At 47.6% G+C, this 26992-nt stretch overlaps 8 protein-coding genes across 14 annotated transcripts; 2 read left to right on the forward strand and 6 right to left on the reverse strand.

Annotated features, from left to right (window-relative positions):
- Positions 1 to 289: 289 nt before the first annotated feature.
- H257_11848 (hypothetical protein) lies at positions 290 to 602 on the reverse strand (the record flags this gene model as incomplete). The annotated part of the gene is made up of 2 exons (XM_009838900.1): positions 290 to 310; positions 366 to 602. The coding sequence occupies 2 exons, from the start codon at positions 600 to 602 to the stop codon at positions 290 to 292; spliced, it is 258 nt and encodes an 85-aa protein (XP_009837202.1).
- Positions 603 to 1329: 727 nt separating this feature from the next.
- Positions 1330 to 4362, reverse strand: H257_11849 (hypothetical protein). Of its 3 annotated transcripts, XM_009838903.1 has the most exons (11): positions 4089 to 4362; positions 3828 to 4025; positions 3617 to 3705; positions 3328 to 3512; positions 3211 to 3273; positions 2890 to 3025; positions 2663 to 2809; positions 2512 to 2610; positions 2392 to 2457; positions 2163 to 2336; positions 1330 to 1827 (listed from the first exon to the last, which is right to left on the reverse strand). In XM_009838903.1, the coding sequence occupies exons 1-11, from the start codon at positions 4327 to 4329 to the stop codon at positions 1420 to 1422; spliced, it is 1806 nt and encodes a 601-aa protein (XP_009837205.1). In that variant the 5' UTR covers positions 4330 to 4362; the 3' UTR covers positions 1330 to 1419. The 3 variants fall into 3 exon arrangements, with proteins under 3 accessions (XP_009837205.1, XP_009837203.1, XP_009837204.1); XM_009838901.1 differs by having other exon boundaries at positions 3211 to 3512; XM_009838902.1 differs by having other exon boundaries at positions 2887 to 3025; positions 3211 to 3512.
- A 266-nt stretch (positions 4363 to 4628) lies between these two features.
- Positions 4629 to 8838, reverse strand: H257_11850 (hypothetical protein). Of its 4 annotated transcripts, XM_009838905.1 has the most exons (7): positions 7942 to 8838; positions 6847 to 7113; positions 6227 to 6500; positions 6095 to 6177; positions 5975 to 6045; positions 5056 to 5236; positions 4629 to 4922 (listed from the first exon to the last, which is right to left on the reverse strand). In XM_009838905.1, the coding sequence occupies exons 1-5, from the start codon at positions 8761 to 8763 to the stop codon at positions 6016 to 6018; spliced, it is 1476 nt and encodes a 491-aa protein (XP_009837207.1). In that variant the 5' UTR covers positions 8764 to 8838; the 3' UTR covers positions 4629 to 4922; positions 5056 to 5236; positions 5975 to 6015. The 4 variants fall into 4 exon arrangements, with proteins under 4 accessions (XP_009837207.1, XP_009837208.1, XP_009837206.1 ...); XM_009838906.1 differs by having other exon boundaries at positions 5975 to 6177; positions 7942 to 8813; XM_009838904.1 differs by having other exon boundaries at positions 4629 to 5236; positions 5975 to 6177.
- Positions 8839 to 9912: 1074 nt separating this feature from the next.
- Positions 9913 to 16179, forward strand: H257_11851. 2 transcript variants are annotated; one of them, XM_009838909.1, is made up of 7 exons: positions 9913 to 10189; positions 10239 to 11016; positions 11705 to 11963; positions 12052 to 12759; positions 13395 to 13648; positions 14509 to 15303; positions 15783 to 16179. In XM_009838909.1, the coding sequence occupies exons 1-7, from the start codon at positions 9947 to 9949 to the stop codon at positions 16148 to 16150; spliced, it is 3405 nt and encodes a 1134-aa protein (XP_009837211.1). In that variant the 5' UTR covers positions 9913 to 9946; the 3' UTR covers positions 16151 to 16179. The 2 variants fall into 2 exon arrangements, with proteins under 2 accessions (XP_009837211.1, XP_009837210.1); XM_009838908.1 differs by having other exon boundaries at positions 14509 to 16179.
- Positions 16180 to 16478: 299 nt separating this feature from the next.
- H257_11852 (hypothetical protein) lies at positions 16479 to 17314 on the reverse strand. The gene is made up of 2 exons (XM_009838910.1): positions 16891 to 17314; positions 16479 to 16834 (listed from the first exon to the last, which is right to left on the reverse strand). Exons 1-2 carry the CDS (start codon positions 17274 to 17276, stop codon positions 16600 to 16602), a joined length of 621 nt encoding a protein of 206 aa, XP_009837212.1. The 5' UTR covers positions 17277 to 17314; the 3' UTR covers positions 16479 to 16599.
- Positions 17315 to 17600: 286 nt separating this feature from the next.
- H257_11853 (hypothetical protein) lies at positions 17601 to 21973 on the forward strand. Its single transcript, XM_009838911.1, has 14 exons — positions 17601 to 17626; positions 17679 to 17812; positions 17876 to 18167; positions 18217 to 18690; positions 18866 to 18955; positions 19019 to 19126; positions 19270 to 19326; positions 19387 to 19478; positions 19614 to 19778; positions 20052 to 20664; positions 20815 to 21054; positions 21153 to 21293; positions 21519 to 21650; positions 21751 to 21973. Exons 1-14 carry the CDS (start codon positions 17621 to 17623, stop codon positions 21856 to 21858), a joined length of 2652 nt encoding a protein of 883 aa, XP_009837213.1. The 5' UTR covers positions 17601 to 17620; the 3' UTR covers positions 21859 to 21973.
- A 257-nt stretch (positions 21974 to 22230) lies between these two features.
- On the reverse strand, positions 22231 to 25575 carry H257_11854 (hypothetical protein). The gene is made up of 4 exons (XM_009838912.1): positions 24557 to 25575; positions 23882 to 23992; positions 23451 to 23687; positions 22231 to 22804 (listed from the first exon to the last, which is right to left on the reverse strand). Exons 1-4 carry the CDS (start codon positions 25544 to 25546, stop codon positions 22337 to 22339), a joined length of 1806 nt encoding a protein of 601 aa, XP_009837214.1. The 5' UTR covers positions 25547 to 25575; the 3' UTR covers positions 22231 to 22336.
- A 406-nt stretch (positions 25576 to 25981) lies between these two features.
- Positions 25982 to 26917, reverse strand: H257_11855 (hypothetical protein). Its single transcript, XM_009838913.1, has 4 exons — positions 26762 to 26917; positions 26441 to 26714; positions 26297 to 26396; positions 25982 to 26212 (listed from the first exon to the last, which is right to left on the reverse strand). Exons 1-4 carry the CDS (start codon positions 26878 to 26880, stop codon positions 26049 to 26051), a joined length of 657 nt encoding a protein of 218 aa, XP_009837215.1. The 5' UTR covers positions 26881 to 26917; the 3' UTR covers positions 25982 to 26048.
- Positions 26918 to 26992: the final 75 nt, after the last annotated feature.

The raw sequence follows: 26992 nt of genomic DNA on the forward strand, positions 1-26992 counted from the left end.
TTGAAATATTTGTAAGGTACTACAAATTAATTCAAGACACATGACTCATCTACATTAACCAGCAAGTCAGCTACAATTTCCAAGATTCGGAGGTTGAAATTCCCGTTTCATCTCGTTATTCTAATTGAGTAGTATTATTCTAATCGAGTAAGCACCATTCTGGGCACTTCTCCCGTTTCACTTTCTACTCTTCTCCGAGTGATATTTCCCTACTAACCGCTTCTACTCCCGTTTCACTATGTGAGCGAAGCGAATTCTCTCTAATGAGTGTTTCCCACAAGGCAGTCGATCAGCGGTCGGTGTGGTGCGTCTACTTGAAATCATAAGTTCACATCAACAAAAGTTAAAGAGACAGTGTATCGTACACGGGTGTTTGCACCCGAAGATTCGACCAGTAGGTCGCCAGCGACACCAACGATTGTCACCTTGGTCAAAGGAATCGCAAACTTGGGGGACAGCCCTAGCACGACCATGTACGGAGGCACGAGAAGCCCGCCGCCACTGAGACCGCAGATGCGCCCGAGGGCAGCGCTCACGATGGCGAAGAGCGCAGTGATAACCCCCACTTCGTAAACGGATCGAATATGTCCCTGTCCTTCCATTGAGGCCCCACCGACGCCACGGTGGAAGTAGGCAACAGAACACATTGCAGGGAATAGTCGAACAGTCCATCGTTGCAGTCGGCGTTCGCCATACATGACTGGCTGGTTCTACGTATACTAACTAGATGTGAACACGTTTGTATGACGACAGAGCGTTAGACCCTTGGATGCAACCAAGACCAGGACTGCAGCCATGACGTAGTACTAGAGGACGTTTGTGCTATTGTGTGGAGGCGATGCATGAGTCCAATCAGCAGCTACAAGCCGCCACTTTATAGAGATAACGCATATATGACGAGCTGTATCAGCTCAATTGTGTGAAATACATTTTGCATGTTGATAATTGGTGGATTGCCCTGCAAATTGTCTACAATTTAGGGCACTTCAGGAATCAAAAAGAATGCTGCCTCAATCACGAATTATGGCCATTCTCCGAAAAACAAAAAAGTTGTACAGACTGTATTGCAACAATTGGCATTCTACGTTACTCTTCCAGTCGACATGATTGTACCATTTCTGTGTTTCAAAGGTCGAAAATGTTGCACATTGTACGTTTGGCGAAACGGCCAGGAAGTAAGTCCATCGACGATGGCGTGCACAAGACGAGACCGTACCGAGTCGCGTGTCTCCTTTATAGCAAGGTCTATGCATGTACCCCCTTGTGCAACGAAGTGGCAAAACCAAACGCAAACCGAACCTCGAGGTCCATCCAGTGTAACTTACGGAATTCGAGGTAACGTTAGTATTTATTGTAAGAACGTTAACTTGAATCCCTCGTCGAAGGCCCTAGGTATCGTTATGGCTCTAGCTCGGCAGGTCATTGGTGCTGCTGCAACCGCCGCCGGTTGACCCGAAGTCGGACTTCCCATACAAGCAACCCCACGGCAAACGAAGCCACGACAGCCAACGCAGAGACGATTGCAAACTCGACAAAATACGGCGGCGTCGTGTCCACTGTGTTAGCAGCGGTAGTGATGTTGGGTGATGAGGTAGTCATGGGACGGATCGTCGTGAGAGCCGATGGCGGAGCGGTGGCCGACGGAGGTAACGTCCCATCGTACAAATCTCCCAAAGATATTCCAGGCACAAGTGTATCCGCAAAGGCAGTGGACAATTGAAATGACATCGGTCGAAGGGTTTGGACACAGGTCGTGTCAACGGCGCCAAGGTTGCCACTCTCGGCAACGTACGAGGCCAAGATGGTCTGTCCACACGGCGGTGCCGACTACATGTATAAGATCACATGCTCAGCCCACGCCATTCCTTTCAACCAACAGTGTAACATGGATAACAGCACCATGATGCACTCGGTATATGCCATAATCGGTACAGTATGTGTACATGAAAATACTGACATATTTAATAGTTGTACTAGTACATTGATATGGGCCATGACATTTAAGAATTTATATATAAAAAACATATACTGTATATACATGCAGCATTTGTCGTGAGGGACACCTCCAAGATACCATGGGGGTTATACGGGAATTCCACCAATATAACATATAGATATGCACCATGAAATATATATATATATATATATGTATATGTACATACAGCATTTGTCGTGAGGGACACACCCAAGATGCCGTGGGGGCAATACGGGAATTCCACCAGCAGTTTCCGGGCTGTTTGCAGCAGGTTTCGAGTGTCTTGAGCGCCACCGAGCGGAGTTTGAGGGTCCAGACCACCGTTGAAGAGAAGGACAGACGCTTGGGGGGGCACCACGACCTATCAGAGTGTGCCACGTCATGGTAGAGTACTACGACGAAATGAAGTACTCTACCGTTTGATTAAAGTACGCATCGGGTGGGTACGTGAACGAAATCGAGTGATTGTACTGGTATGTGCTCTACGAACCATCCATTTTTAGATATGTGCACCGACATAAATAATATTGACATACGTCAGTGGCAACGCAAGCGGGATCGGTGGCGCCAGTATATATGCAATACTCTGTCAATGAGCTGACCATGCCACTTGCGACGACGTTCTGGTCGAATTTCTATGCAAAACACACACTCTTGTGAATAAGTACCAGGCAAAATCCTACGCACCGCTTGCAAAACTGCTTGCGTGGGTGTAGGGAGTTCCCACAGATCGGAATACCCTATCACGTTTCGCACTAGCTCCGAGTAGAACGACGTGCCCATGTGCGGCGCATCCATCAGATCTTGGACCGAGTTGAGCATGGTTTGAAGCACCTACCGCCACCCAAACCCAAGTCAACACCATTGCCCATGTACTGTACATAGTCTGCAATATAAATATATATATTTACGACAATGTCAGCGGTCTGGCACCGTTGGAGGCGGTACACGAGCACAGGGATGAGCACACGCAACGTCGAGTGTTGCAAGTACTCGCTAAAGAGCATCTTGAGGCCATCTGCGTCCCCAAAGTTGGTTTTAACCAACGCGCTACGAAACAGCAGCCACGGGGGTACGATAAAAATAATATACCACGGATATTGGTCCATGGATATTGCCAAATCGATTTGAAAGTGGAGTCCTCGGCAGAATCGAATGTCTTAAAGTCCAAATTTGGGTGTGAATTGCACAATATACTTTGAAGTAGTAAACCAAAGCACGATCGCTCGACGTACTTGCACGCGTGGCTGGCGGCGTTGAGCTTGACGTATAGCAGCAACGTTGTATCGTACAGAGTCCTATCGGGGAATTTGGAAGCACAAAACGCGTTTTGCCGGCACAAGTCAAAGTACTTGGTCGCCACGATGCCGTGATTGACATCCCAGTCGGAAAACACCGTGCGGTGCGGTCCGCTGTGGGTCACGACGCCGTCAAGAACGAACCCGCGTATGTTGTGCAAGGACGGAAATAGGTGCGGCAGGACCAACATCGCTCGCTGCACCCAAATCGTGCCATAGCTCACGCCGTACATGTACACCTAGGTATAGCACAGAGTAAAAACAAATATCAGCAAGACGATCTTGATGGGGATTTAAATCGATCGATCGTTGCTGTTGTCGTCGTTGATACATGTACTCTTACCTCTTGGGTGGGAGACGACGTCGCTGAGATGATAGTCAAGAGGTCCGTGGCGGCGCTGGTGATGGAAAAGCCTGCCGCGTTGGCTGCACCTAGTCGAAAGTACAAGTTGAAAACAAGAGTACAAGCCACGACGTTGTATATATCCACAGTATATCAATGGTAGGTAGTGTGTAGTCCATGCATATGCTGGAGGAGGTCAGTCGTATAGTACCGTAGATGTGTTGCACATTGGCCAAACATGCCGGCAGTTCGTCTGGGGTAATCGCTCGACCTCCTGGACTGCCCGACGTGGTGGCTTGGGCGGCAGGGCACGAGAGGTACGAGCTCCGGCCGACGCCTCGGTGGTCCATCGTCATGACTGTCACTTGGCCGCGTTGAAGCGTATACATGTCTGCGAGCCACGAGTCCACTACATCATATACAGTTCATGACGCTCAATCGATGCCAGCGGACATGTCGAAAGCAAACGTACGATCGGCTGACGCGTAGCCGGGGCCGCCTTGGAGCATCCACAGAATTTTCGGATTGGTCGAGTTGACGGCGCGGATGCGCTTAACAAACACGTCGAGGGTGCGCCGGGTGTCGTCGCTGCAAACGCCAGGGTGGCACAGGGGCAGTGTGTACTTGCCGCACTCGGCCACAAGATTCACGGACGCATCAAAGGTCGATTCCGAACAGGCATACCATCCGTCGAATCGAAGTTGTCCAGACATCGATGTACGTACATATATGACCTTCAACTCGACGACGTGGATGGATAAATTAGCCTTGAAACGCACAGCTAATAATAGACAGTACGTCTGTATTCCATGGTTGGCAGTAGTTATTTGGGTTTCGCAGTGTTTGGTGGTTGCCTCGTATCCCAGTGTTACATCAATTGACAGATTCAATTATATATGTGATTGATATTCATAGTTATCTTCTGACTTCAATTTAGTAGTTATAGCATTATTAAAACTAGGTTTCATATGTGCGACTGTTCGCCTTGTGAACGAATACAGTGCACACGAAGGGGACAAAAGTGATGTTGTTAATACATGCGCTACTTACTACTTTAGTTGGTGGCTATCGTGATCAATGCTGAAAACAGGTCCCACGGCTTGGCTTTCCCACCGCACGAGTGCAAACATCGCCTCGTTCGCGTATTGCGTCGTGATGAGCTCTGGGGGGTCGCTGGCACAGACGGCGTACGTGCCTTGAAACAGCACCGAGTTGTCCTTGTGAAATGTCCACCCATAACTTTCCACTGGCACTTGAGATGCCATCCCGTTGTCTACCACGCCTGTTTCTTGGCCATGTGGTCGAGCTACAATCAGTTGACACCGTTAAAAGTACCACGTCCAACACATATATGTTTTGTGAATGGATGCTATTGGAATCAGGATATCATCGGTACATACTTATAACGTTATATACAACATATCATGAACGTTAGTTACCCAAGAAGGCAACACCGGCGTGGTCAAACGAAGCCACACCAATGAAACACGTGTCGGCTGCTGGTTTGGCCTTGTATACGACAGACACGACATCGCGATGGTCACTACTACTACCTCCCATGACTGAGCTCTTCCGATATACCACCACCACCAACTCGTTTGGAGTTACTTGGTTCACCACCTACATCGTCCAACATGCCACGCGATCACATAGTACGACTCCAACTAATCCAAAGAACCCGATATATATATTTCCGAGTACGAGCAAGTAATATCCATCAACAAAGTCCGAGTATTTATATCCACCACCAACATCACCATTGTAGAAAAAAGTTGGCCATGGAAGTTCATTCGTTTTAAAAATAGTTGTCTCATGTGTTTGTCGTTGATCTGCACCATGAAATATACAATGTGGGTAGTGATTCACGTGTACTTAATCTGAAATCAATGCAACAAGTGGAATTTTTTACCTAAATTGAATGACATGGTGCAAACGTATGACAAATGCGGATGTATTGTCAAATCGCTTCGAAAGTGGAGCTCTCAGCAGACTCGACTGTCTTAAGATAATGGATTAAAGCACCGCCTAAGCCAATCAAATCACGTCCTCTCAAGCTTCTGCCAATCAAATCATTTTATTGGGCCCAGCCCATCCGCAGTGGACAAAATTACATATATTATCCTAATCTTTGTATACTATAGTTTGTGCAAACTTAAATCAGATCCAACGGATTCGAATGCTATCTGGCGAAATCACTCACAAGTTCAAAATTTTTGGGTGAAATGCACAATATAAGATATATATATATATCCTGGTTGTCATAATATCAAACAAATCCCCGCCTACATGATAAATCATCACTTTCATTTCTGGACAAATTTTTGGATTCGTTGATATGTATCTATCTCCTCCTGGTACCTCGACAGCTAATAAATCAGGGTACACGCGACGGCCGTTGGCTACACTCGTGAGGATTTCCCATGTTTTGGCTACACAGTCACAACACTTGGGTCGATGCACATCCTTGTGGCTCCGCACTTGCACGATCGACGGTTCAATGGCGTTGCCAGCTTGAGACATCCACAGCTGCGTTGTCCACCCCATCGCAATGTTCGTCGTCACTACACCAACATCCGGGTCACACTGATCTTCTTCTTAGAACCAACTTACCGTGAAGAGGGTTCCTTTTACCAATTGAATGTACCTCCCTGGCGGACGCCAAGAGGTCGCGGTGCGATGTCACAGCTATATTCTTTGCCCATTGGGTTAACACATCGACGTTGGTACCAGTCAACGCAGCCAGAGTGGTCGAGTTTGCGAGCAAGTTCGTCGTAGGTCCTGGGGCTGTGGTAGCAACGCGAACGCTGGACGTTCCAGGCACGAGTTGCAGTCGTTGTTGTTGTTGTAGGATCTGCAGCTGCTGCGGCGCCGCCTGCGGGTCGTCCTGACGAGCACGAGTGAGATCGCGTTTAATTTAACGATATATCTTGTGGATGTTCGGTACAAATTTCCAGACCCCGTCGAATCGAATAATCTCACCGCCGAATCGAATATTCACGAATCATCGACGCTATTGATGAATCCAATTTTGGAAGGATTTGATTGGCTCTTACAGAAAGGACAAGTATATTCAACCAATCAGAAAAAACTTCCAGCGTGATTTAGTCGACAAACTACGCGAATTTTAAAAGTTTATAGCGACTCCACCATATATATAGAAAAACGTTGTTGCGAATAAAGCAAACGTGGCCATAGTCATGATCGATCGTAGGAGCGTTACTCGCTCGCACCGTAGATAAATGCTGAATGCCCGTTTGAATGAGCCGGGCAAATTGTTCGTGCTGGGCGAGTTTTTCCTTGTACTGAAAATTCTTTTGCTGCAATATGTGCACAATATGGAGCTGCTGCTGGTACGCCTCCTCTAGCGCTGCGTTGTTGTCGTCGGGGGTTATCGTTGAAGGTCGCCGGACGTCCGCCCCACTTGACGATGACCCAGCCATAATTTGAATGTGATGGGTCAGTTCTTGAATGCGATCGCGCAATCGCGTCTCTTCGTCCTACACGTCGGATGCAAACAAAATCTGAACTTGAAATGTGTTGCTAGATAATTGATCAACTACAACATCCGCGTATATGTACTACCATATTTGTCGTGGATCTGCACCATGACATGTAAAACGTGCATATACTTATATTGTTCATTCGATTCGAAATTGGAGTGTTTGGGTGCTCAATCGAATGAGTAGAATAACCAAATCGGCAGAGAATCAAAGATCGACCAATCAAAACACAAAACATGAATCAACTAGCCAATCAAATCCACTCTTCGAATAATTCAACATCGAATTAGTGTGTGACTATTGAAATTCGTGTGATACAGGACGATCTTTGCATGCAAAAGTCAGTAACACAAAGAATCGATCGATAGATTTGGCAAAGAATCAGCACAAAAGTCCAAATATTGGGTAAAAGAAAGACAATATAAGTACTAAAACTACTATAACTACTAGTGTAATCTCACATCAATTGTCGAATTGGAATACTTCAAAACGAATTGTTCATATTTAATTACACGGTGCAAAGGAACGACAAACACGTAGTACCAGTTAATTTATGCTATATTCCATTTAATTTTTGCTACATATCACATGTGATCATATACAGTACAGTACTTGACATGCATGACGTAAACAATTCAAACCAGGCATGCAAATCATGTGATATGAAAAGTATGACGACATTCATAACCATAAACTTGCCGCCATCACCTGGTCGTACAATGGGACCCAAGTAATGATTCAAACACTCCAAAATCCACATTCACGGGCAAGAACGTGCGATAAAGGTACATACTTGACGTTTATATGTTAAACATTAGATGGTACCTTGCGCTTGGCGCGGCGGCGGCGGGATGCATCTCGTACTTGGGACTTTCGTTTTTCCTTTTTGTTGTCGAGGGGGTCGTCTGCCGTGGACGGGTGAAAGGTCGAGCGAAGGGGAGCTGGAAAATGGAGCTGGTGGTCAACGGGAGGGGTCTGCAAGAGCTGCCCCATGGATTGGTTTGGGTACTGGTGAAGTAGGTCAGGGTACGTGGCAGGCTGCAGTGACTCGAGGGGGGTCGTGTCGATGCGAGTAGCTGAAGTAAAGTGGTTTGACGATAGTGGAAACGAGGTTGAGTGCATGGACCTGATGGTCGTGGGGTGGTGTTGGTCTTCATACGACAGAGGAGGAGGATGGGATGAAGTTGGAACAGATGAAGTATTGAGATGCTGGGGTTGCCACGACGACAGCGAAGAAGAGGAGGCTCCAAGGTAGTGGAGGTCATGATGGTCAACCACCTGATGATGGTGCGATGGCTGCGATAAAGTCGATCCAACGTCATGACGAAGATACGACGAGGCTCCCGCCGCCGATGACGATGTCAACGGATCTACATCACGGAATATCGACGATGTCGTGTGATGCGGATACATGGGCTGTGAGAATGCTGCACTCGTCATGTCAAAGCCAGGCGATGAAGATGGTTCCATTGGCGGTGGCAGCGACACGTGCTGGGAAGGAAGCAACTCGTCGGGGTCATGCATCATGCAAGGTGGCGGATACGTGCTGTCAGGCGACGGTCCGGGCGGCACGGCATAGCCATGATGGTGGCGCTGCTGCTGCGGTTGGCTGCTCATTTCGTCGTCGTTGTTGTTATAAGTGTTCATGGCTTGTCGATGGCAAGAAATTTCGTAACGTCGTCGCCTACAAAGTGAAATGTGCCACTCACTTGTGGTTTGGAGAACACAACTTGAAGTAACGTTATAACAATATTTTCATCCGAAATGGAGGCTATTTATAACTGCTGTCGTACTGGAACTGTGGTACTCAGGTCCCGAAATTGTTTAATTCCCTTAGTAGAGCCGTTATTCTTTTCTCATAAATTCGTGTTCATTGAGGGTATAGAAGATGGGGAAATAAATGGTTACCCTCACCACTACACTGACTACCGGTAGGGATACACAGTAAACTATACGTAAACCACTTAACGTTAAACGCATTTAACGCAGGGTGGGATCGGTATCGACGATATAGAGGCATCATCGGCTAGAGAAGGTTTCCAGTTGTCAAAATGAAACAGATATATAATACTACAGTAGTAGTCTCACGGTTTGTGAATGAGGGAATTATTCAATTTGTTCCACTGTACAGTATAATACTACCGTAGTCCAGAACTACGTCGAAGTAAAAACTTACCTTCGATACCAGTCCAGAAAAACGTTCAATAAATCTGGATACCGTTCAACCAAGACTAAAAACCGTTCAAACTAATAAACTCTAGTTAGGTGAGGCATATGTTTCGTACTCTGACCACAACTCCTACTAGGGGTTATCTGTAAGCATTATACTTCAAAGTATGTGCACACGGGGGTAGAACGAAGTCCCGGTGTTAGAGGGCTACGGGAAGTAAATTTGCTTGAACGGTTTTCAGTCTTGGTTGAACGGAAACTATCCAGATTTCTTGAACGTTTTCCCATAGTTTCCGTACGTACAGTACAGTGTACTTTATGTAAGTACAGTAGAGCTGAATGGTGAGTGACGGTGGTGTAATGCTTGCTTGTCTATAATAGGCCTCTAGACCAATTACTAGTAGGCCTCTGGACCAATTACACATTGCAAATACAGAACTGTACTGCATACTCGTAGTAATATATACTACTTCGTATAAAAAAACGAGTTAGCTTACTCTACTTCGAAGTAAATATTAAAAAATGAGTAGACAGACACGATGTACTTCGAAGTACAAATTTCGTTCAAATTAGCTCAATTCCGACACCAACTATGTGACCGATGATACAGTAATATCAACTGCCTTGCAGAGCATCCTCGCAATCGTCACTCCCCCAAAGCATGTCGCAAAATGGGACGGACGTCGCGTTGGCGGGGCTGTTCAAGCGACGGGGGCGGCAAAGAAAGCCGACGCTCAAGCAATCCGTCTCGATGGCATCTGCACTACGACCCGTTCCCGCGAACACAGCCACGCCGACGCTCCACCACCATCGTTCGGAAGGAGACATACCAACACAGTTGATGGGTTCAGACCTACCAGGCAATCCAGCCCCGTCCACCTCGGCCGCGGCGTCTCGTCGCCTGGTACGCCCAAGACAAACCGACACGTCCAATCTAAATCGGGTCTGTCTAGGTCGATCCGCACGTCACCGACTTGGACGTGATGCCTCACCCCGTCAAGTTCGGCGATGTCATTTGTCTCTGGTCGGTCATCACAGACCCACCACCCCCTCCTCCTACCAGTAGCAGCAACACCAGTTCAAGCCAAAATACTTGTACCCCATCCTTCGCCCACAACGCAACGTCGCAGAACCTCGGGGTCGTGGGCTTGTTCGACGTGGACGCGGTGCGCCCGAACAACTTGACGCTCCACAAATGCGGCGCGTTGGTGTGCGTGGCACTTCCGTCCGAGCCGCACTTCACGCCATCCTACTTCCGCGTCCTACCCGAGTGCTACTACGCGCACCTCAAGCTCGGCAGCCCCGTGAGCTACGGCGACGTGGTCGTGCTCGTGGACGTCTGTGATAAAGTCTGGAATAACAAGATCGGGTTTGAATTCAACGGCCACTTTGCCCCAACTGAGAAACTCAACCGCCCGGGTGAGATGACGATCGCGTTTGTCAAGCCGACGACCGCGTCGCAGATGGACCCCGATGGGTCTGCCCATTCCCCAGAGGACCTGCTCCACGAGTCCACCGCTGGCATGTACTATGGCGAACCGGCTAAACCACCACACCAACAACAGACGCCAGACCAGTATCAGCCCACAGGAACAACCGCCAGCACCAGCCAAGTGCTCTGTTTCGGCGATACCAATGTGCTGGTGCAAGTCGTCGACTCGAACCGCCTTCGCCTCGGCTTCAATCAAATCCTTACCCGATTTCGCAAGAAAAGTACCCCCATCGTCCACGGTAAAACAACCCTATCCTATCCCGTGTGTAGTATATGTTTATATGTGGTGGATCAACAGCTATCCTTTTTTACCCAATACAGTATTTGTTGGGGTCTTTTCGTGCTGATTTGACCAATTCATCGATCGATCGATTTTCGTGCTGATTTATAGGATGGTGATTGATACCCATGATATGAATTCAAGCCATACATTGTTGATTTTTGTGTGATCGGATGCGTTGCTGTACTCTGATTGGCTCAATTTTAGTCGGCATATGTAGATTATATGGCTATAGCCGCGCCAGTTTCGAATACACACAACAATACACTGACGATGAAACTGTATCCTGTGAATGGAGCCAAATGTTGCATATATTTGTGCAGATTCTCATCAAATCCATCGGTGATTTTTTTGTACTGTGTTTTGTACGAAACATTTGTAAAGCCAGCCAGCCCTTCACACACTATTTCAAACAGTCACACACTACATCCATGGTTGCAGACGTTTGATTGGCCACTTGGCAGAGTCCTGGCGTTTGATTGGTCGATCTTTGATTCTCTGCGGATTTGGTGCTATTCATTCGATTGAGCACCCCAGCACTCCCTATTCGAATCGACGTCATCATATTATATTATCCATGTATATAATCTGTCTGTCTGGCCGTACCTGGATGTGTCACCTGACCGCATGTCAACACGGTGTCACAGGCGCATACCTCCGCTGCGACGGTCGCGGGACGACGTTGCGTGTGTCCATCCATCCGCCGCCACCTCCCGCCATCCAATCGATGTGGGTCGTGTCAGACCCTACCCCTAGCAATCCCCACGACACTCGGACGGCGGTGGACGTTCCTGAACATACCGACATGGCCGGCGTCGTGGTCACTGTCACAGGTTCTATGCGATACAGTCGCCTTCACATGGCGTTGGGCGAGTCATTTGGGTCGCTCGAGCTCCCACTGTCCACGTACGTGTCCTGCACTAGTAGCAGTATATATACGTACCAATCCACTAGTATTACTAGTAAGTAGTGAGATTGAAAAAGAAACTTGTAGGTTGCATGCCAAGGCCGGCCACGATCCGTGGACAGTGGACGTTGTCTCTCTATCGAACGCGACCCCTCGACCACATCCCAGACGACGTCGTCGCCCGATCCGACTGGATGTGCAAACCACCGCCACCAGTGTTGTGGCTCATAAGACGAGCTCGTTGAGTCACGCTGTCGCAGAATCGCAGAGCCGGATGATGCTTCTGCAGCAGGGCGTGGTGCTCGGGCTCGTGGGGCTGTATGTGGTGGCCGTTATCACAGGAGAAATCGCAGCGTCCAACATGTACGGCATGGTGCTGCTGTGGGTCAAACCAGTTTTACCACTGGCGTGGATTGCAAGCTCGTGGTGGTTCCACGCCAAACAACAGCCCACCCAGAACGAGGCCGATCAGACTGACGACGTAACTGTCCAGCTCACGATCGTGTCATGGTCTGTCGTTGCGTCGCCCGGCTCAGCTTGTGTGACGGACCAGACTGAGATGGGGGACGGCGACCTGCCGCAGGACATGACGCTACCCCCGCTTTCCCAAGTGCTGACATTGGATGACGACAACGGGGAGGGGGTCGTCGTTGTCCCTCGTAGCTTTGTCGTGGCTGAGATGGGCAATCTGGCCAAGGCAAGGACAAGATACCATGAAACGTTGGCGTGGCGGAAGGAGCAACGAATGGACGACGTGCTCACAACCCCCCAAGTCCACTACCACACGATTCGACGGTACTTGTATATATATATATGTCACATGGCCCTTTTTCCCAAAATTTTGTTGACTTTTGTGCTGCTAATTTGCCAAATCTATCGATCGATTCTTTGTACTGAATTTTGTATGCAACATGTTGCCCTGTGGTGATTATAATCACACTACTTGAAGTCACATACTGATTATATGGTGATGACGATGGTTTCATATTGTCGATTTGATATATACAAATTTGGGGACGCGGTGCAATCGAATCGCGCCGACCAAATCGATCCACAATCGATCTGATTGGTTGTTGGATTTCATTGAGAAGGTTTGGATTCGCTAATAATGTTGAGCTCATATGAGGTAGCCAATCAAATCGGTTTAAATTCCAACGAGAAACCACGTCACAACAGAATGAAATTTCACTAAAAAGCACAATATCTGGATTGACTCAATTCACATTCTTCGACCGATGATTCATCTGTCCGTTTATTTGGTGATGTCGATATCATTCGTTCTCCATGTCACTCGCTCCAGTTTAGAAGAAACACTAAATATCGCTCGATATACTACTACACATCTACTCTATATGCAAACAATTGGAAGCACACACGGTGTCACATGTGTGATATACGTCGTCGCAGACTGATGTTCATTTTATTGGTAGGTTTTACAAGCAGTGCATCCACAAACAAGACAAGCAAGGCCACCCAGTGTACATTGAAAAACTCGGCGGGATCGACCTCAAGGGGTTACTGGCCCACGGTGTGACGCTGTCGGATCTGTTTGGGCACTATTTATTCAACGTCGAGTACATTTTCAACCGCGTGGCGACCACCGCGTGTCCTTGTGCATCGTGCAAAGATAGCCACACACAAAAACTATGCATTGTGTTGGACGCAAGGGGGCTTGGCATGCGAGGTACGCAAGTCTCCCTCTGTCTATTATTGGGATGGTTGATTTTGATTGGTTATATATATATATGTGTGGATATTTGACGTTTGATTGGCCGTTGTATGCGTGTTTTTATTTGTTCACAATCGATTGAACATGGTCCTATGTTTCTTTTTGGGCATTGGAAAACGTTTGTGGTTGTCAAAAGGTTTATATATTATATCCTTGTCGCTGAAATGTGGACTTGACAGTTGATTCGAGAGCGATTTATGTCCGATATATTGCTGTGTTTTCCCAATGTATTGTGGACAAATACAGTAACTGTGGTAGGCCAAACCCATGGTCCAAAGCAAAGTATTGACTGGTTCTATTATGTACAAAGTGTATTATTTTTGATTGGCTAGGACATTCTCAAATATATTTGCCTGATTTATTCGATTCTACTTGGAAAGTCCAACTTTGACACTATCGACATGAGAGAGGTGCAATAAAAAAAGGGATATTGTCCTTTCAGCCAAAATTTAAACTATTATGCTGCTTTGCCAAATCCATCGATCAACTTTTTGCTCTGCATTTTGTGCGTCATAAAAGAATAGGGGAAACGCTCCTCACACTAATTTCAGCCCCACACTAATTAGCTCTTGATTGGTTCAGCTGATGGTTTCCTGGTGATCTGAGTAGCTAAATTCTTCTCCATGTAGTTGCGTCGATACATTCGGCACGTCGCCCCAGTTTTGAATAATCAGACCAATACCTTTGTAACTTGTTGATTATTTCGTGGTTTTCCGGTCGTTTATCATGTGCGACAGGGTTTTTGATTGACTGCGCCAATGGATGATGCTGCTGTTGTATTATATATTGCCTATCATCGTGCGTCTATATTGTAGATTTGGCCGGCGACGTGCTGGAGTTTGTGCGGGGATGTACCAGTGTCATGCAAAAGCATTACCCGCAGCGCTCGCTCAAGATCTTTGTCGTGAACGTTCCATCGTGGTTTGGCATGATTTGGAAGCTCATCCAGCCGCTTTTGAACGAAACGACGCGGGCCAAGACGTCCATCCTGAGCGAGGCGGACGTGCCTGCGGCGCTACTGGCGTGCATCGACGCAGCCGACTTGCCCATAGAGTATGGCGGGACATGCCAGTGCGACGGCGGCGGGTGTTTTGCAGCGTCGGCGGTGCAACTAGCGCAGCAACGACACGTCGACTTTTACATGCGTCCAGACACGAATGCTGCCGCCGACATTAGCAGCAATAACACCAGCCATCTTGTCGACGGCAATGGTCGACACGACGACGAGGCTGTGGCGCCGGCCGTGTCTGGTGGTAGCACCACAAGAATGGCATCAATTGCCCCCCATCAAACGACAATGTTTGGGTTGGTCAAGAAGAAATCATCGGGCGAAGTGTGTGCATTGGACACTGGCGACAGCGACGACTCGGACGACAACGACCTCGAGCAGATGGTGTCGGAACCACCATCGATATTGGACGACGTGCATCTCCAGCATCATCATGACGACATCCACCATCCTCCGATCCCTTCCCGACTCAAGGCCAGACTTTACAAAAAAGACAAGGTGGTGGCCGCCGTCCTGCACTCTGGGCACTTGCTCATGCGGCTGATTCGACAAAAACACTTTGTGAATCCCATTTGGCTGCGGCGGTTCATTACTCTGTCTCGTACGTGCGACATCGTTTGTATTCATATATAGCGGGAATTTTTAATTTTTTTTATTATGTCGTGTGGGGACCATGGTCTGTTTTTTTAATTATATATATATTAGAGTAGTCGAATTGTTGGGGAGTTGGGCATTGTATGACAATTGTCAAGTTGGGATTTTGAGAGTCGGTTGGAAAAGTCGAAATCTATTGATATGTTTATTGTGGCTTGATAGTATCAGCCATATATATATATATTTAATTTGAATATTGTATCTACTGCGTTTTTTTGGTTGGTAGAATATCGAATATCTCTATCTATTTTTGGGACTAGATAGTATCTGCATTTTCTATATTGTGCCATATATATATATAATTGGAGTATTGTATCTACTGCGTTTTTTTAGTTGGTAGATTATCTATGTATCTATATATTTTGGGACGAGATAGTATCCGTACTCTCTATATTGTGTGAATTTGATCTTGTATCTACTGTGTAGCGCACCATATTCTGGTTCAAAAATCGCCAAAGGATACCCCTGTCAAGTACGTGTTGACCCCGGGGTCATTTGTGCGGGTGGTGGCGGACAAGCCAAACTCATTTGAAGTGGTTATGGACAGCCATTCGCTGCTGTTTTACGCAGACACGATGGACATACGGACCGAGTGGCTCGATGTGTTGGACCGTGTCGTAGCGCTTCCACGTACTCCTGCTGGCAGTAGTAGTACTAGCAGTACTAGTGCCGCCGCCGCTGCCGCCGCCAGTCCAGGATCTGGTGGGAAAACCGTCGCGCCTAATAGTAGTAGTACTACTAGTAGTAGTAGTAACAACGCTGTCGCAACATTGGCATTGGTGTCAGCGGCCTAACAATATACTACTGTATCCAAGCAACGAAACGGGCGGGGGTTGGTTGTTCCATACTACTGTAGAACTAGTAGAGTCAAGTCGATTCGAAATAGGAGTGGGGTGCTCAATCGAATGAGCAGCACCAAATCCGCAGACAATCGATATACGACCAATCAAAACCCATATCAAGAATCAAGTAGCCAATCAAATCCACTCATCGACCAATTCAACATCGAATTAGTGTGTGATTAAATTAGTGTGGCACTGGACCATTTTGACATTAGCTTACCACACAATTTTGCACCAACAATCGACCAATAGATTTGGCGAATCAGCACAAAAGTCCAAATTTTGGGTAAATGGACAATATTGGGATTTCAATCGTGGCTACCCTCTTGGACAGACTATGTACTAGTCTTCTGTATGTACTACGTCGTACCACTGGTACTAGTTATGAATAGTCTCTACCCTTAGTTAACTGCGTCTGCGGTGGGTTTTAACAGGCGGTCTTCCTTGGTTTCCAAAAACAACAACGGACACATGCCAAGGATGCAGCCGATGAATATGCCCACGCTACTGCCAGTGTAATGCGCAACTCTGGTGATGCGAAGCGCCATCTGCGCCCTCGAGAGGTGTGGGTCTGGCAGTCCCAAGCGCGTGGCAAAGCCTTCGATGACCCCGCCCAAACCGATCCCGGCGACGTCGCTACATAAGGTGGGATCAGATGAATATTACGGTGTTGGAGACTGGTGGTAGTGTACCTGATGGCATTGCCAATACCCGCGGCGGCCATGGACGAGATGCCGAGGGACACGCCAAGGGTGATGTCGATGTAGTCCCCGGCAAGGATGAGGATAAAGTTGTCCACGAAACCAAACCCGAGAAACGGAACCATACTCCGAGCCATGAGCTGCGTCAATTGCAGCGACGTTGGGTCGGGCACGACGGCAGTGACGGGTGGGAGGAGCGACTGCAGATGCAACATGGTCCTTGCGTCGGCAGTGGCCGCGAGAGAGTCCAGCTCAGACGCCGACGCTTGGGACACGCGCTCGAGGATGCTCCGCTTGGTCGCAACGTCGCATTCTGTCGTGAACACCCGACGCCAGCTGACGCATCGCAGGGACCGCCGGCCTAGTGCAATCAGCATGGTCAAGTGGTCGACGAAAGTGTGCAGTGTAGTTTGTTATGCGGAAAAATTCGGATACTGAACATGCGAAACGGTATTTTGAAACCGCTAGTCAAAACGAAGAAAATTGACACTAACCGTTATTGAGCACAAGGTATAAGTCACAACTAGAGATTATCCCCCAAAGGACATCGAACGCTAGGGATTATAATAGTAACATCAGCCACTTGCACACATTGAATTCTCATCGGTAACAACTTCAACAACTACGTATGTACAGAACAGTACCTTGGTGCTTTGTTTGGTGTGTCGAAACCGCCGTAACCGATTGCAAGTTGCATCTACGGGACTTTGAGGGCGTGTGCATGCGGGTATGCGGCACTTGATGGAGTGCTCGATATTGATTTGCGACACGGTTCATAGGGCCACCAGAAAGCCAAAGTGCTACCAACCGCTGACGACGATCCATTTGATTCCAGCACTCGCGTGATTGGTCGACCTCCCAAACCTGGTTTCGTTGACCTGGACGATGAAGACGTTGATGGGTTTATCACAACGTATGTAGACACGTATTATAAGCATTCCTCGTGGTGGCATTCATTGCACGGATGATCGAGTAGTCATGTGACAGCGTTTTCTCCCCGTCAAGACTGGAATGACATTGAAGCTACGTTGTCGAAAAGGCTGGCCCTGAATCTGGACGGAGGCAGCGGAGATCCTTCTCGTACTTCTGGGCGAACAAATCGAATCGACCAAGAAGGAGTAAACGAAGAGGACGACGACGACGTCGTGGATGGATTCTTGAGCGAAAGCCCCGAGTACCAGCAAATGAACTTGGAGAAAAAAATCGAGCGGTATGCGACGCAGTTGCAAGAGATGAAGTCTCGCATGGCCAAGTGGCAAGCTCGCCGGGTACACCAACCAAACCAACACTTGACCAATCTTTTCCCATGATCATTAGACGGCATACCAGGACTGCATCAAGCAGTTGGAAACCCGGCTAAAAGACCAAGCGGCGGCGTTTGCCGAGCAGGAAGACGCGTGGGAGAAGGAAGCGATGGCCATGTCATCCCAGTTTCAGCGCACCCCCAACAAATTCCAAAACACGGTCGTCCACAACGCCGGTCGCGATGAGCTCGAACGCCAACGAAACAAGGAAGCCCTGCGGCAAATGATCCACGGCGCCGCCGATTTTGAAGACGAAGGCGCCGGCGACGACCTCGGCGACGTGCGCAAGTCGCGCCGCCAGCGTCTGCTTTTGCTTGTCCGGCGCTTCAATCCGCTCGTGCACGACATCAAGCAAATCGACGCTCGGTTCGGGTCGAGTGTGTCGGCGTACTTTGGGTTTTGCCGGTGGGTGATGCTCAACTACTTGTTGTTACTCGTGCCCACGCTGTACAACGTTGCGATTCACGTCGTGGAACTGGCCAACCAGGTACTCTTACAAACTTTGCATAAGGTTCGGGCAACGGCGAGCAAACGTGATGACATGTTTGTCGTGTATTCACTTGTGTGAAATCAACAATAAATAAAACGAATTGTATGGAAGGTTATTGACATGTTAAACGAATGTCGTCCCCATGTGATGACCAAATTATGTGGGGATGTAGAACTACACGGATTGGGCGGCTTTTACGGGCACGACGCCGACGTTTCTCTTGTATCCTAGCTACACCCCCCACGAGGCATTGCACTACAGCGTACGATGGTTCACCGTTTGTTGGGTTTGTACCTACGCGAGAGTGTATGTTGGTCACTTGTAGGTGTACTTGACGGCCGTGTGTGCCTGTTTCTTGTGTATTTCGTCGCACAAGTGGTTGCGTGAAGATCGAGTGGCCAAACTAGTGCATGCAGCCGATGAACGGCATCAAGTATGTCAAGATTTGTTACATAACTACTATCTCTATCTGAAGTACCGGTTGACATATTTGCTTCCATATACTTCATATATTATGCGATCTTGAGATGTGAGACACGGACCGGTGTAAATACAGTATCAATATTGGGTGTTTAGTACAAATTTAGCAAGCTGCTGTTGAATGCATGGGATTTTGAAACGTCGTCGCCACAGGTATATATATATATATATGTATATAATTCATACAACCAATTTCCATATATAAATTATTAGGATGCAGCGGATTGGCGCAAAGGTATTGGCGAAGCGCTCGAAGTTGCTCTGTACGACAACGTCAAGCAAGAAAAGATTCAAACGCGAAGCAGGTTTGTGTTTGAAAACTGAATGGCATCAATATATTTATACTAGTATATAATTTGTATATATATAGTAGTTAGTGTACATATGTTTGCGTTGGTGTGTTGATTATATTAATATATATTTCCCACATATTGTTTCAGGGAAGACCGGTATCGGCTATACGCGCGGCGGGCCATTGCAGCGTTGGTGTACATGATTACACAGAGCACGTGTTGGGGCCTCATTGTCCTTTTGACGGTGTTTTCATCCAAGTTGCAGCTCACCATCAAACAGAAAGTGCCAGCGTTGACTGCTTACGCCACGAGGTAGGTAGTAGAGAAGCTGGCTAGATAGGTATATTTCGCTACAATCCATTTTAAAGGATTCGTTTAAAATGTATATTATTATTATTTTCTATATGGACCGAGATATATAACTAGCATATATATATATATTTTCAATACTAAACAGCACCTACCGACCAAGGACATGATCATGACCTTGGTCGCCTCCGCCTTGGCCCGATGTGATTGATGCTTCGATCTATCTATCTGTACATGATAACGATACGAAATTTTGTTATGTGTGTGGTGCCATAGTATCGTGCCGCTCGGGGCCGCCGTGATCAACGGGGCACTGCCGCCGATTATTTCCACGTTGACAAAGTTTGAAAGGTGGGACGACCAAGGGTTTGAGATCAAAGCCATGGTCACGCGGTTGTTTCTGGCCAAGGTGCTCAATATTTTGATCCAGCTGTGGTCGTACGGGATGCTCCTGGACCCGTACATGCTCACGACGGACGTGGCGCCGTTCGATTGGCTGCCGCTGCCGTTTGAGATTCGGAGTAGCGTCATGATCAAGTTCAAGGGCGACACATACGCGTGTCGGGCGGAGCAGGTCGCGTCTGGCCTGATCATCCTCGTCTGGACCGACTTTGTCGTGTCCAAAGTGTCGGGCATCGCCACGGCAAGTGTGAAAATCGGACTCGCCAAGATCCACAAGTACCGCCTTAAGCGGAAAAACGCCAATATGTTATCGACGAGCCAATCAGTGTCCGACACGAGGGCCGAGTTTGTTTTAGCCCCAAAGATGGTTGCGCTCATGTACTCGTGCACGTTGTACCAGTTTTCAATTCCGCTGGCCCCCGTCACAGCCGTCACGTCGCTTGTGATGCTCGTGCTGAGCTTCAAATTCGATAAATTTTACCTCCACGTACGTGTAACCAAGTCGATCATCGATACGACCCACGACGAGGAAACGAGGATAGTGGCTGGTGTCCTTCATGTGGATGTAGAACACCGATGATCCAAGGAATACATTTGTAAATGGTATAGACTGACTTGTGTATTGTGTGTGATGTAGACGTTTCAAAAGAAACCTGTGACACCGTGGAGTGCCAAGGACGCGGGCACGTTTTTCATCAAATTGTATTGGTCCACTGTGCTCATCTTTCTCGGGTGCATGTACTGGTTTGTCACCAATACGACGCTGCCCAAGCTGTGCTCTCTGCAAGAAGCCAACATCTCCAGCTCCTTGTGCATACCTGGCAGCTTGATTAACAACTCGACCGTGTGCACCATCACCACGACTAACCACACCATGGTAACATGCTTGAAAATATGGATATATACATATATAAGATGGCCGACATATAACTATCTACCATGTGACAGAGTTAACGAAAGCTGGGTGTATTATAGAGCACGTACTTTATGTCTCAGGTGGGGTCCACGGACGACTTGTCCGAGTGTAAAACGGGGTACCCCGCCTGTGTATGCAGCGGAAACTTGGCGTGCGGTCCGTTTGTGAATGAATATACTGGATATGGTCCCTTGGCTCAGGTATGCTGTTCTAGTCTAGGACGTAGTGGATAGAAACTAGAGAGTAGAAGTGGTGCTACAAGTAGTGGTTTCAAAGTGGTAGCTAGAAGTAGTGGCTACAAAAGTGGTGGCTCCAAAGTGATAGCTACAAAGTGGCAGACTAGACAGTGCTGGCTGGAACAAGTAGCTACAAAGCAGAGGCTAGAACAAGTGCAGAGTTGAGTTTCATCATCCGGATGAATGTAGGTGCTGTCAACGTACGACGGGGTCAAGACTGCGTTTGAGCTTTCGACCAATCAAATCGCGTTTGTGTGGGCTGTTGTGGGCGTCTTATTCATGCAAGTGATGCTCAAGGGCAACTCATTGCTGGCGATAGAGGTATTATATATTCCAAGATCTCTCTTATCTAGGTCGACGCGAATGGATGGACATTTGGAAGTTGTGATACCTTTGTGTCGTTATTGTGTACTGTATGTAGCTCGTGAGCTCACTAAAAGACCAAGAAAGCAAGAGTCAACTGACGACGCTGCTAAAGAAACTCAAAGCGCAGGACAAGAAACTCAAGCTACAGCGTCTACAGAATTAACAACTCTAGTCGTCGAATTTCCCTTTTTTCGTGGAATACACTATCAAGTGTCAGAACATCACATGCATCGTATCTACTACGCAGTATTATTACGACGAAACACGGTAATTCTAACATCGCACTACGAATGTGTCCATATTGCTTGTGTTTATTCTAAACTGGAGGGACATGGAGAATACATGCATCGACACAAATACGTGTGCAGCAGAATCGGCAAAAGTATTTAGTTAATCAAATGGCAGGAAATCAGCTAATTGTAAGTGTAGTCCGAGTACATAGTGTGTTACTTTAAATTAGTGTGATTCCAATCACCACAGAACAACCTTTTATATACAAAATTCAGTCCCAAGGACCGATCATCGAGGGATTTGAGGCGAATCAGCACCATAAGTCGTATTATACTTTTGAAAAAAAGGACAATATTTCCATCATCCTGTTGTAATCCACAAACTATTATTTCCATTCGAGGTTTCTACTCCTACTGCCCCAACGCCATGCGCACCCGCCTGGCTTGCTTGAGCTTTTTCGTCGACGTTGTGATCCGTTTCTTTCCATGTCGTTTGTCCAAAATCAACGGTGGAGGACGATGCCTTGGTTTGATCTTTTTCGCATTTTCGTTGACCACCACAGTCGCACCCTCCTCCATTTCCGTCAGCTGAATCCCCCCATTCAACCCTGGAATGCCCTTGGACGTTGTTTGAGCCGCCAGTGCCAGTCGCCGCTCTCGTTCTTGTCGTAAGTCGCGCGTCCAGAATAAGCTAGCCAGAACCCCCCCCTTGCTGGACGTGGCAGCTTTATCCACCTCATTCTGCTGCTTTGGCTGCTTTTGCATTGCCACTGAAAGCGGCGGGCGGGCGTTCATTCCATCTTGGAGGCGCTTGGACGCTTCCCCAAACAACACGTTGCAATCTCGGATACGAAAGATCGATTGAAACTCCACTTCGCACTATACCGTACATACAACATCCACATGTCAAATCAGAAAAGGCGCTTTCATTTTCTTTTATATATTATTTGTATCACATTAGAAAAAGGGTATACTAGTACGAAGGTTTAAAAAATATCTTTGGGTTGAAAAATATATGTATTTATTTTTTTCGGATTCGTAAGGATATATATATAAGTATTGTAGGGGAAAAACGCAGTTTTGAGTTTAACCTTGTCACGAAACAACGACCCTGTCGTCGTCGTTCGTTTCAACTGTTTCAATTCCAGGCTTCTATTTGGTCATTTCCAAAGCCATGGAACCCCTCCCCCCATGCAGAAAGACACACAATACACCAACTTGACGGCCAATCCAACAAAATAGACAAGGTCCAATAATAATACGAATTTGCTACAAATTTCCCAATTTTACGCGCGATTTGCAAAACTGATCACAAATCTCACACCGAAATTTTATTGGCTTTCCCCATGTCGAAGTAAAAAGGAAAAATAATGTAGCCCCAATCAGCGACAAGCATTTTTAGACAGACCAACGGGAGCGATTTGTGATCGGTTTGGTTGGCGTGATTCGATGGAACAGGGTCCGGAAATTCGTACCAAATCCAAAATACATAAAATGGAGATATTGTTTTTGGACACAAACGTACCCGAAGCGGCGGGTCGTGGTGGGGAAGGTCGAGCTTGAGCACGGTGCGATTGTTGAATTTCTGCGAGCATCCAAAGTGTTGGAAGAAGCGCAAGAGAAGAGCGGCGGGGGCGCCTCGTTCCTTGCGCGGCGTCGTGGCCAGGACGTGCGTGACCATGCAGTACAGTCGAAAGCTGCCAATCCCGCCTTCGTATGGCTTGTTGATGGCGTTTTGATACAGGAACTCCTTGAGTAGCACCTATCATACATACATTTTGAATACTACATACATTTCTTAGAGACACAAAATCCAGACGACAAGAGATATATAGCTGTCGACCGGTCGCGTATTTTTGCTTATTATCAAACAAGCCGCCACACTGGATGACATTTATATGACTCTCTTTTAATATATATATATTAAAAGGGAGTTGTCCAGGAGTGGCCACGTACCACAAGGATATTAAAAGCGGGATGATTGGCAGCATACCACGCGACGATTCGGTCGCCTGGCGTCGGGTTTTCCATTCCCAAACTCACGTCCACTTCAATCTTTGACGTTGGCTACAAGAAAATATATTTAAAAACATACTTAGGACTTCCGCAAATGTATTGGACAAAGTCCTAGCCAATCAAAGCGCACGAATGAGAATATTCATCCAATCATCGATTAGGATTGTTTGGCCAACAGTTTGGCCCAGCCAACCTGGTCATCATGAAATGTGTATTCCATAGATTGAATAAGCTTAAAATCGGACTCCAATCGATTCTCGAATCAGCAGCTGCCAAGTCCAAATTTCAGCGAAAACGACAATAACAAGAACCCACTGTCTCGTGTATGCAAGGACTACTACTAGCACAACTAGTAGTACTAGTAATAGTTTGGAACAAAAGGAGCAAATTATAGAAACCACGTGTCAGTCCTTGTATCTGCAGCACCATGCATTGGGGGTCATCGTACTAATGTAGTAACACCAACACCTAATATATATTAAGATTATTTGCAAATATGATGCTGGACAATCACAATAAAAGCATGCGCAGCTGCAATAACGTTAACTTTATATAACGTAGATATATATATGAAATCACAAAACACGCCATTCAAATACCATATTTTCAACGTACGTCGACAACGTTGATGATAGGCACTTTGGCCAGCCGACGCACTTCCACTTGAAACGACGGGTGCGCCTGTCGTAGCGACCGCGCGGCTTTATGCAGGAAGCGGACGCACTGACTTCGCTCGGCCTTGGACATGGACGTGGCGGCGGGTTTGTTGTTGAGAGCAGCAGCAGTCGCGATGGAGGACGCACGTTGGTTCGTGGCTGGCGCATTTGCTGACGGAGGCGTTGAGTTAGGCGCATGGCTAGAGGAGGAAGACGTGATAAAGTTGAATTGCATGCCGCTAATGTCGATATCGGCGTCGTGGTCGTCGAAATACGACTGGTCGGCCCCAATGCTGTCGGGGTACCCCCCTCCTTCGTCGTCGTCGTAGGTGGCGCTCGTGTATTCCACCATGTTGGCCGAGGATGGCGGAACAACAACCTGAATGGTCAGATCAATGTCGCTTCGAAAGGTGGCCAGGGAAGACGTCGCGGTCGCCAACGACCCAAACAAGTGGAACTGGAGGTCATGCGACTGGTGAAACGCGGCTTGGATCGTGGCCGAGATGTCTCGCACGATAGCCCGTCGCGCCTGCACCTCCTGTGGCTTCACGCTCAAGTACGTTGCCATGTGCTCGAGCTCTTCGTTGGGACACACCATGGCGTTCGAGTCCACTTTCCTCAGCCACGGCGGAAACTCTGATCGCCACAGGTGGCTGTTGCGAAGGCCGCGTTGGGGCTGGTCTGATGGCTTTTGTTTCTTTCGACGTGGGCGGGATGGTACTGCGTCGTCAATTCCCTGGCCGTTTTGAATGTGAAGGTACAATTCGTCGTCGTTCTTGTCGAAGTCGTCGTCGCTCCAGGTCGACCTCTGCCGTTTCGTTTCCTTCTTCCCAGTGTGGCTCATGCAGTCGCCATATTCCTCGGAGTCGGAGGACGATGCATACACCTGCACCGGTGGCAGTCGCTTAGCGCCGCGCTGTGTCGGCTGCCATGACGATGGTGGTGCCATCAATGTTCCGCTCCAATCCTATGCGTGAAGGTGCTTTTCGATTGGATATCCGGATAATGGGTTATCTGGATAACATCGAAACGTCGTTTACAATTAGAAATTGGATTTCTGCAGCTCGAATCGCAATGATTTTTGAATATATATAACACTGAATGATGATTGGTTGGTTCTGAACGTAAAACCAAATTGATTGGCTAGTCGATATAAACCATGGTATGTGCAGACTATTCATAGTAGTATGTACGTTTCGACATCATGTTTGAAACATGGCTAGTTTTGTTGTAGTGTATGTACTGTACAGTACATCACGGTACGGAATGCAACTACGCTGGCATTTACTTGAATGGACAGTGTTGTTGGTATGGCAGGGATATAAGCACGGAGTTGGTGGAGCAAGTGCGAGTTTCGCTCATACTTTCATAATAGTACTATGGCCATCAACGAGGAACAAGTCGGGTATTACTATTAATTAGGACTCGGTTCATATATTTGTTCGTCCGGCTTAATCGTCGCTGTCGCTAAAGTCTTCTTCGCAAGGTCCAAAGCGCGTCGACGTGTAGTTGGTGTACGTGAGGAATCGGTTCGACAACTTGGAGTCAAACGTGGGCACAAAACCACACGGAGTGAACCCCAAGTCGTGGAAAATGTCTTTTCGTAGCATTTGCGCTAGTACGACACATTCCATCAGCATCATTATTCGTACCCAATGATGTCCAAAACGAGGAACTCCATGAGTGTGTAACTAGTTACCTGTAATAAACGCATTGGGCGTTTGAATTTGGCCTTGCGTGGTCACATGCTTGGACAAAAAGCGCATGGTTTGGGCGAATTTTGACATGCAGTTTGTGTTCTACAACTCTGTCACATGCCATGGTTATATACGAGTCGTCGTACCAAATAAGGTGGGTCCACCAGCACGTAGTCAAAGAAATGCTCAAACTTGGAATTGATGGCCAACGGCGTGTTGTAGTCGTAAAACACAAACTCGGACGGGTACTTTTCTTCGAATCGGGGATCGTATTCAAACAAGTACACGTCGCTGCGCTCGGGATGCATGGCCTTGAGGGCCTTGAACGCTGCGGGAGTGCTCACAAACGCAATGGGGCCTCCATTGCTCTTTTCCAGAGCTTCCAGCGCCAACGCGTCGCCCGTACGCGTGTCGTACCAGCTACGACGTGGTCAACTCCTCCGTGTTGTTGCCTAGACATCACTCACAATTGGGACAAGCGAAAGTCTTCCGACACTTCGCTGTCTTCGTTCAACTTGGCGGTGGCCAGATGCGCTTGCAGGGCAGCGAGGGTTTCCGCAGACAGTTCCGCCGACAACAGTTCCATCGTGTCGCTATCAAATGGTTGCCGAATACCATCCCAGTCCAGTCGAGCTCTGATTGGTCAATGTATTTGAACGTAACATTTGATTGGCCCTTGTGAAGCAACACACATACGA

This window comes from Aphanomyces astaci, assembly GCF_000520075.1.
Source record: "Aphanomyces astaci strain APO3 unplaced genomic scaffold supercont1.36, whole genome shotgun sequence".
NCBI classification, from domain to species: Eukaryota; Oomycota; class Saprolegniomycetes; order Saprolegniales; family Verrucalvaceae; genus Aphanomyces; species Aphanomyces astaci.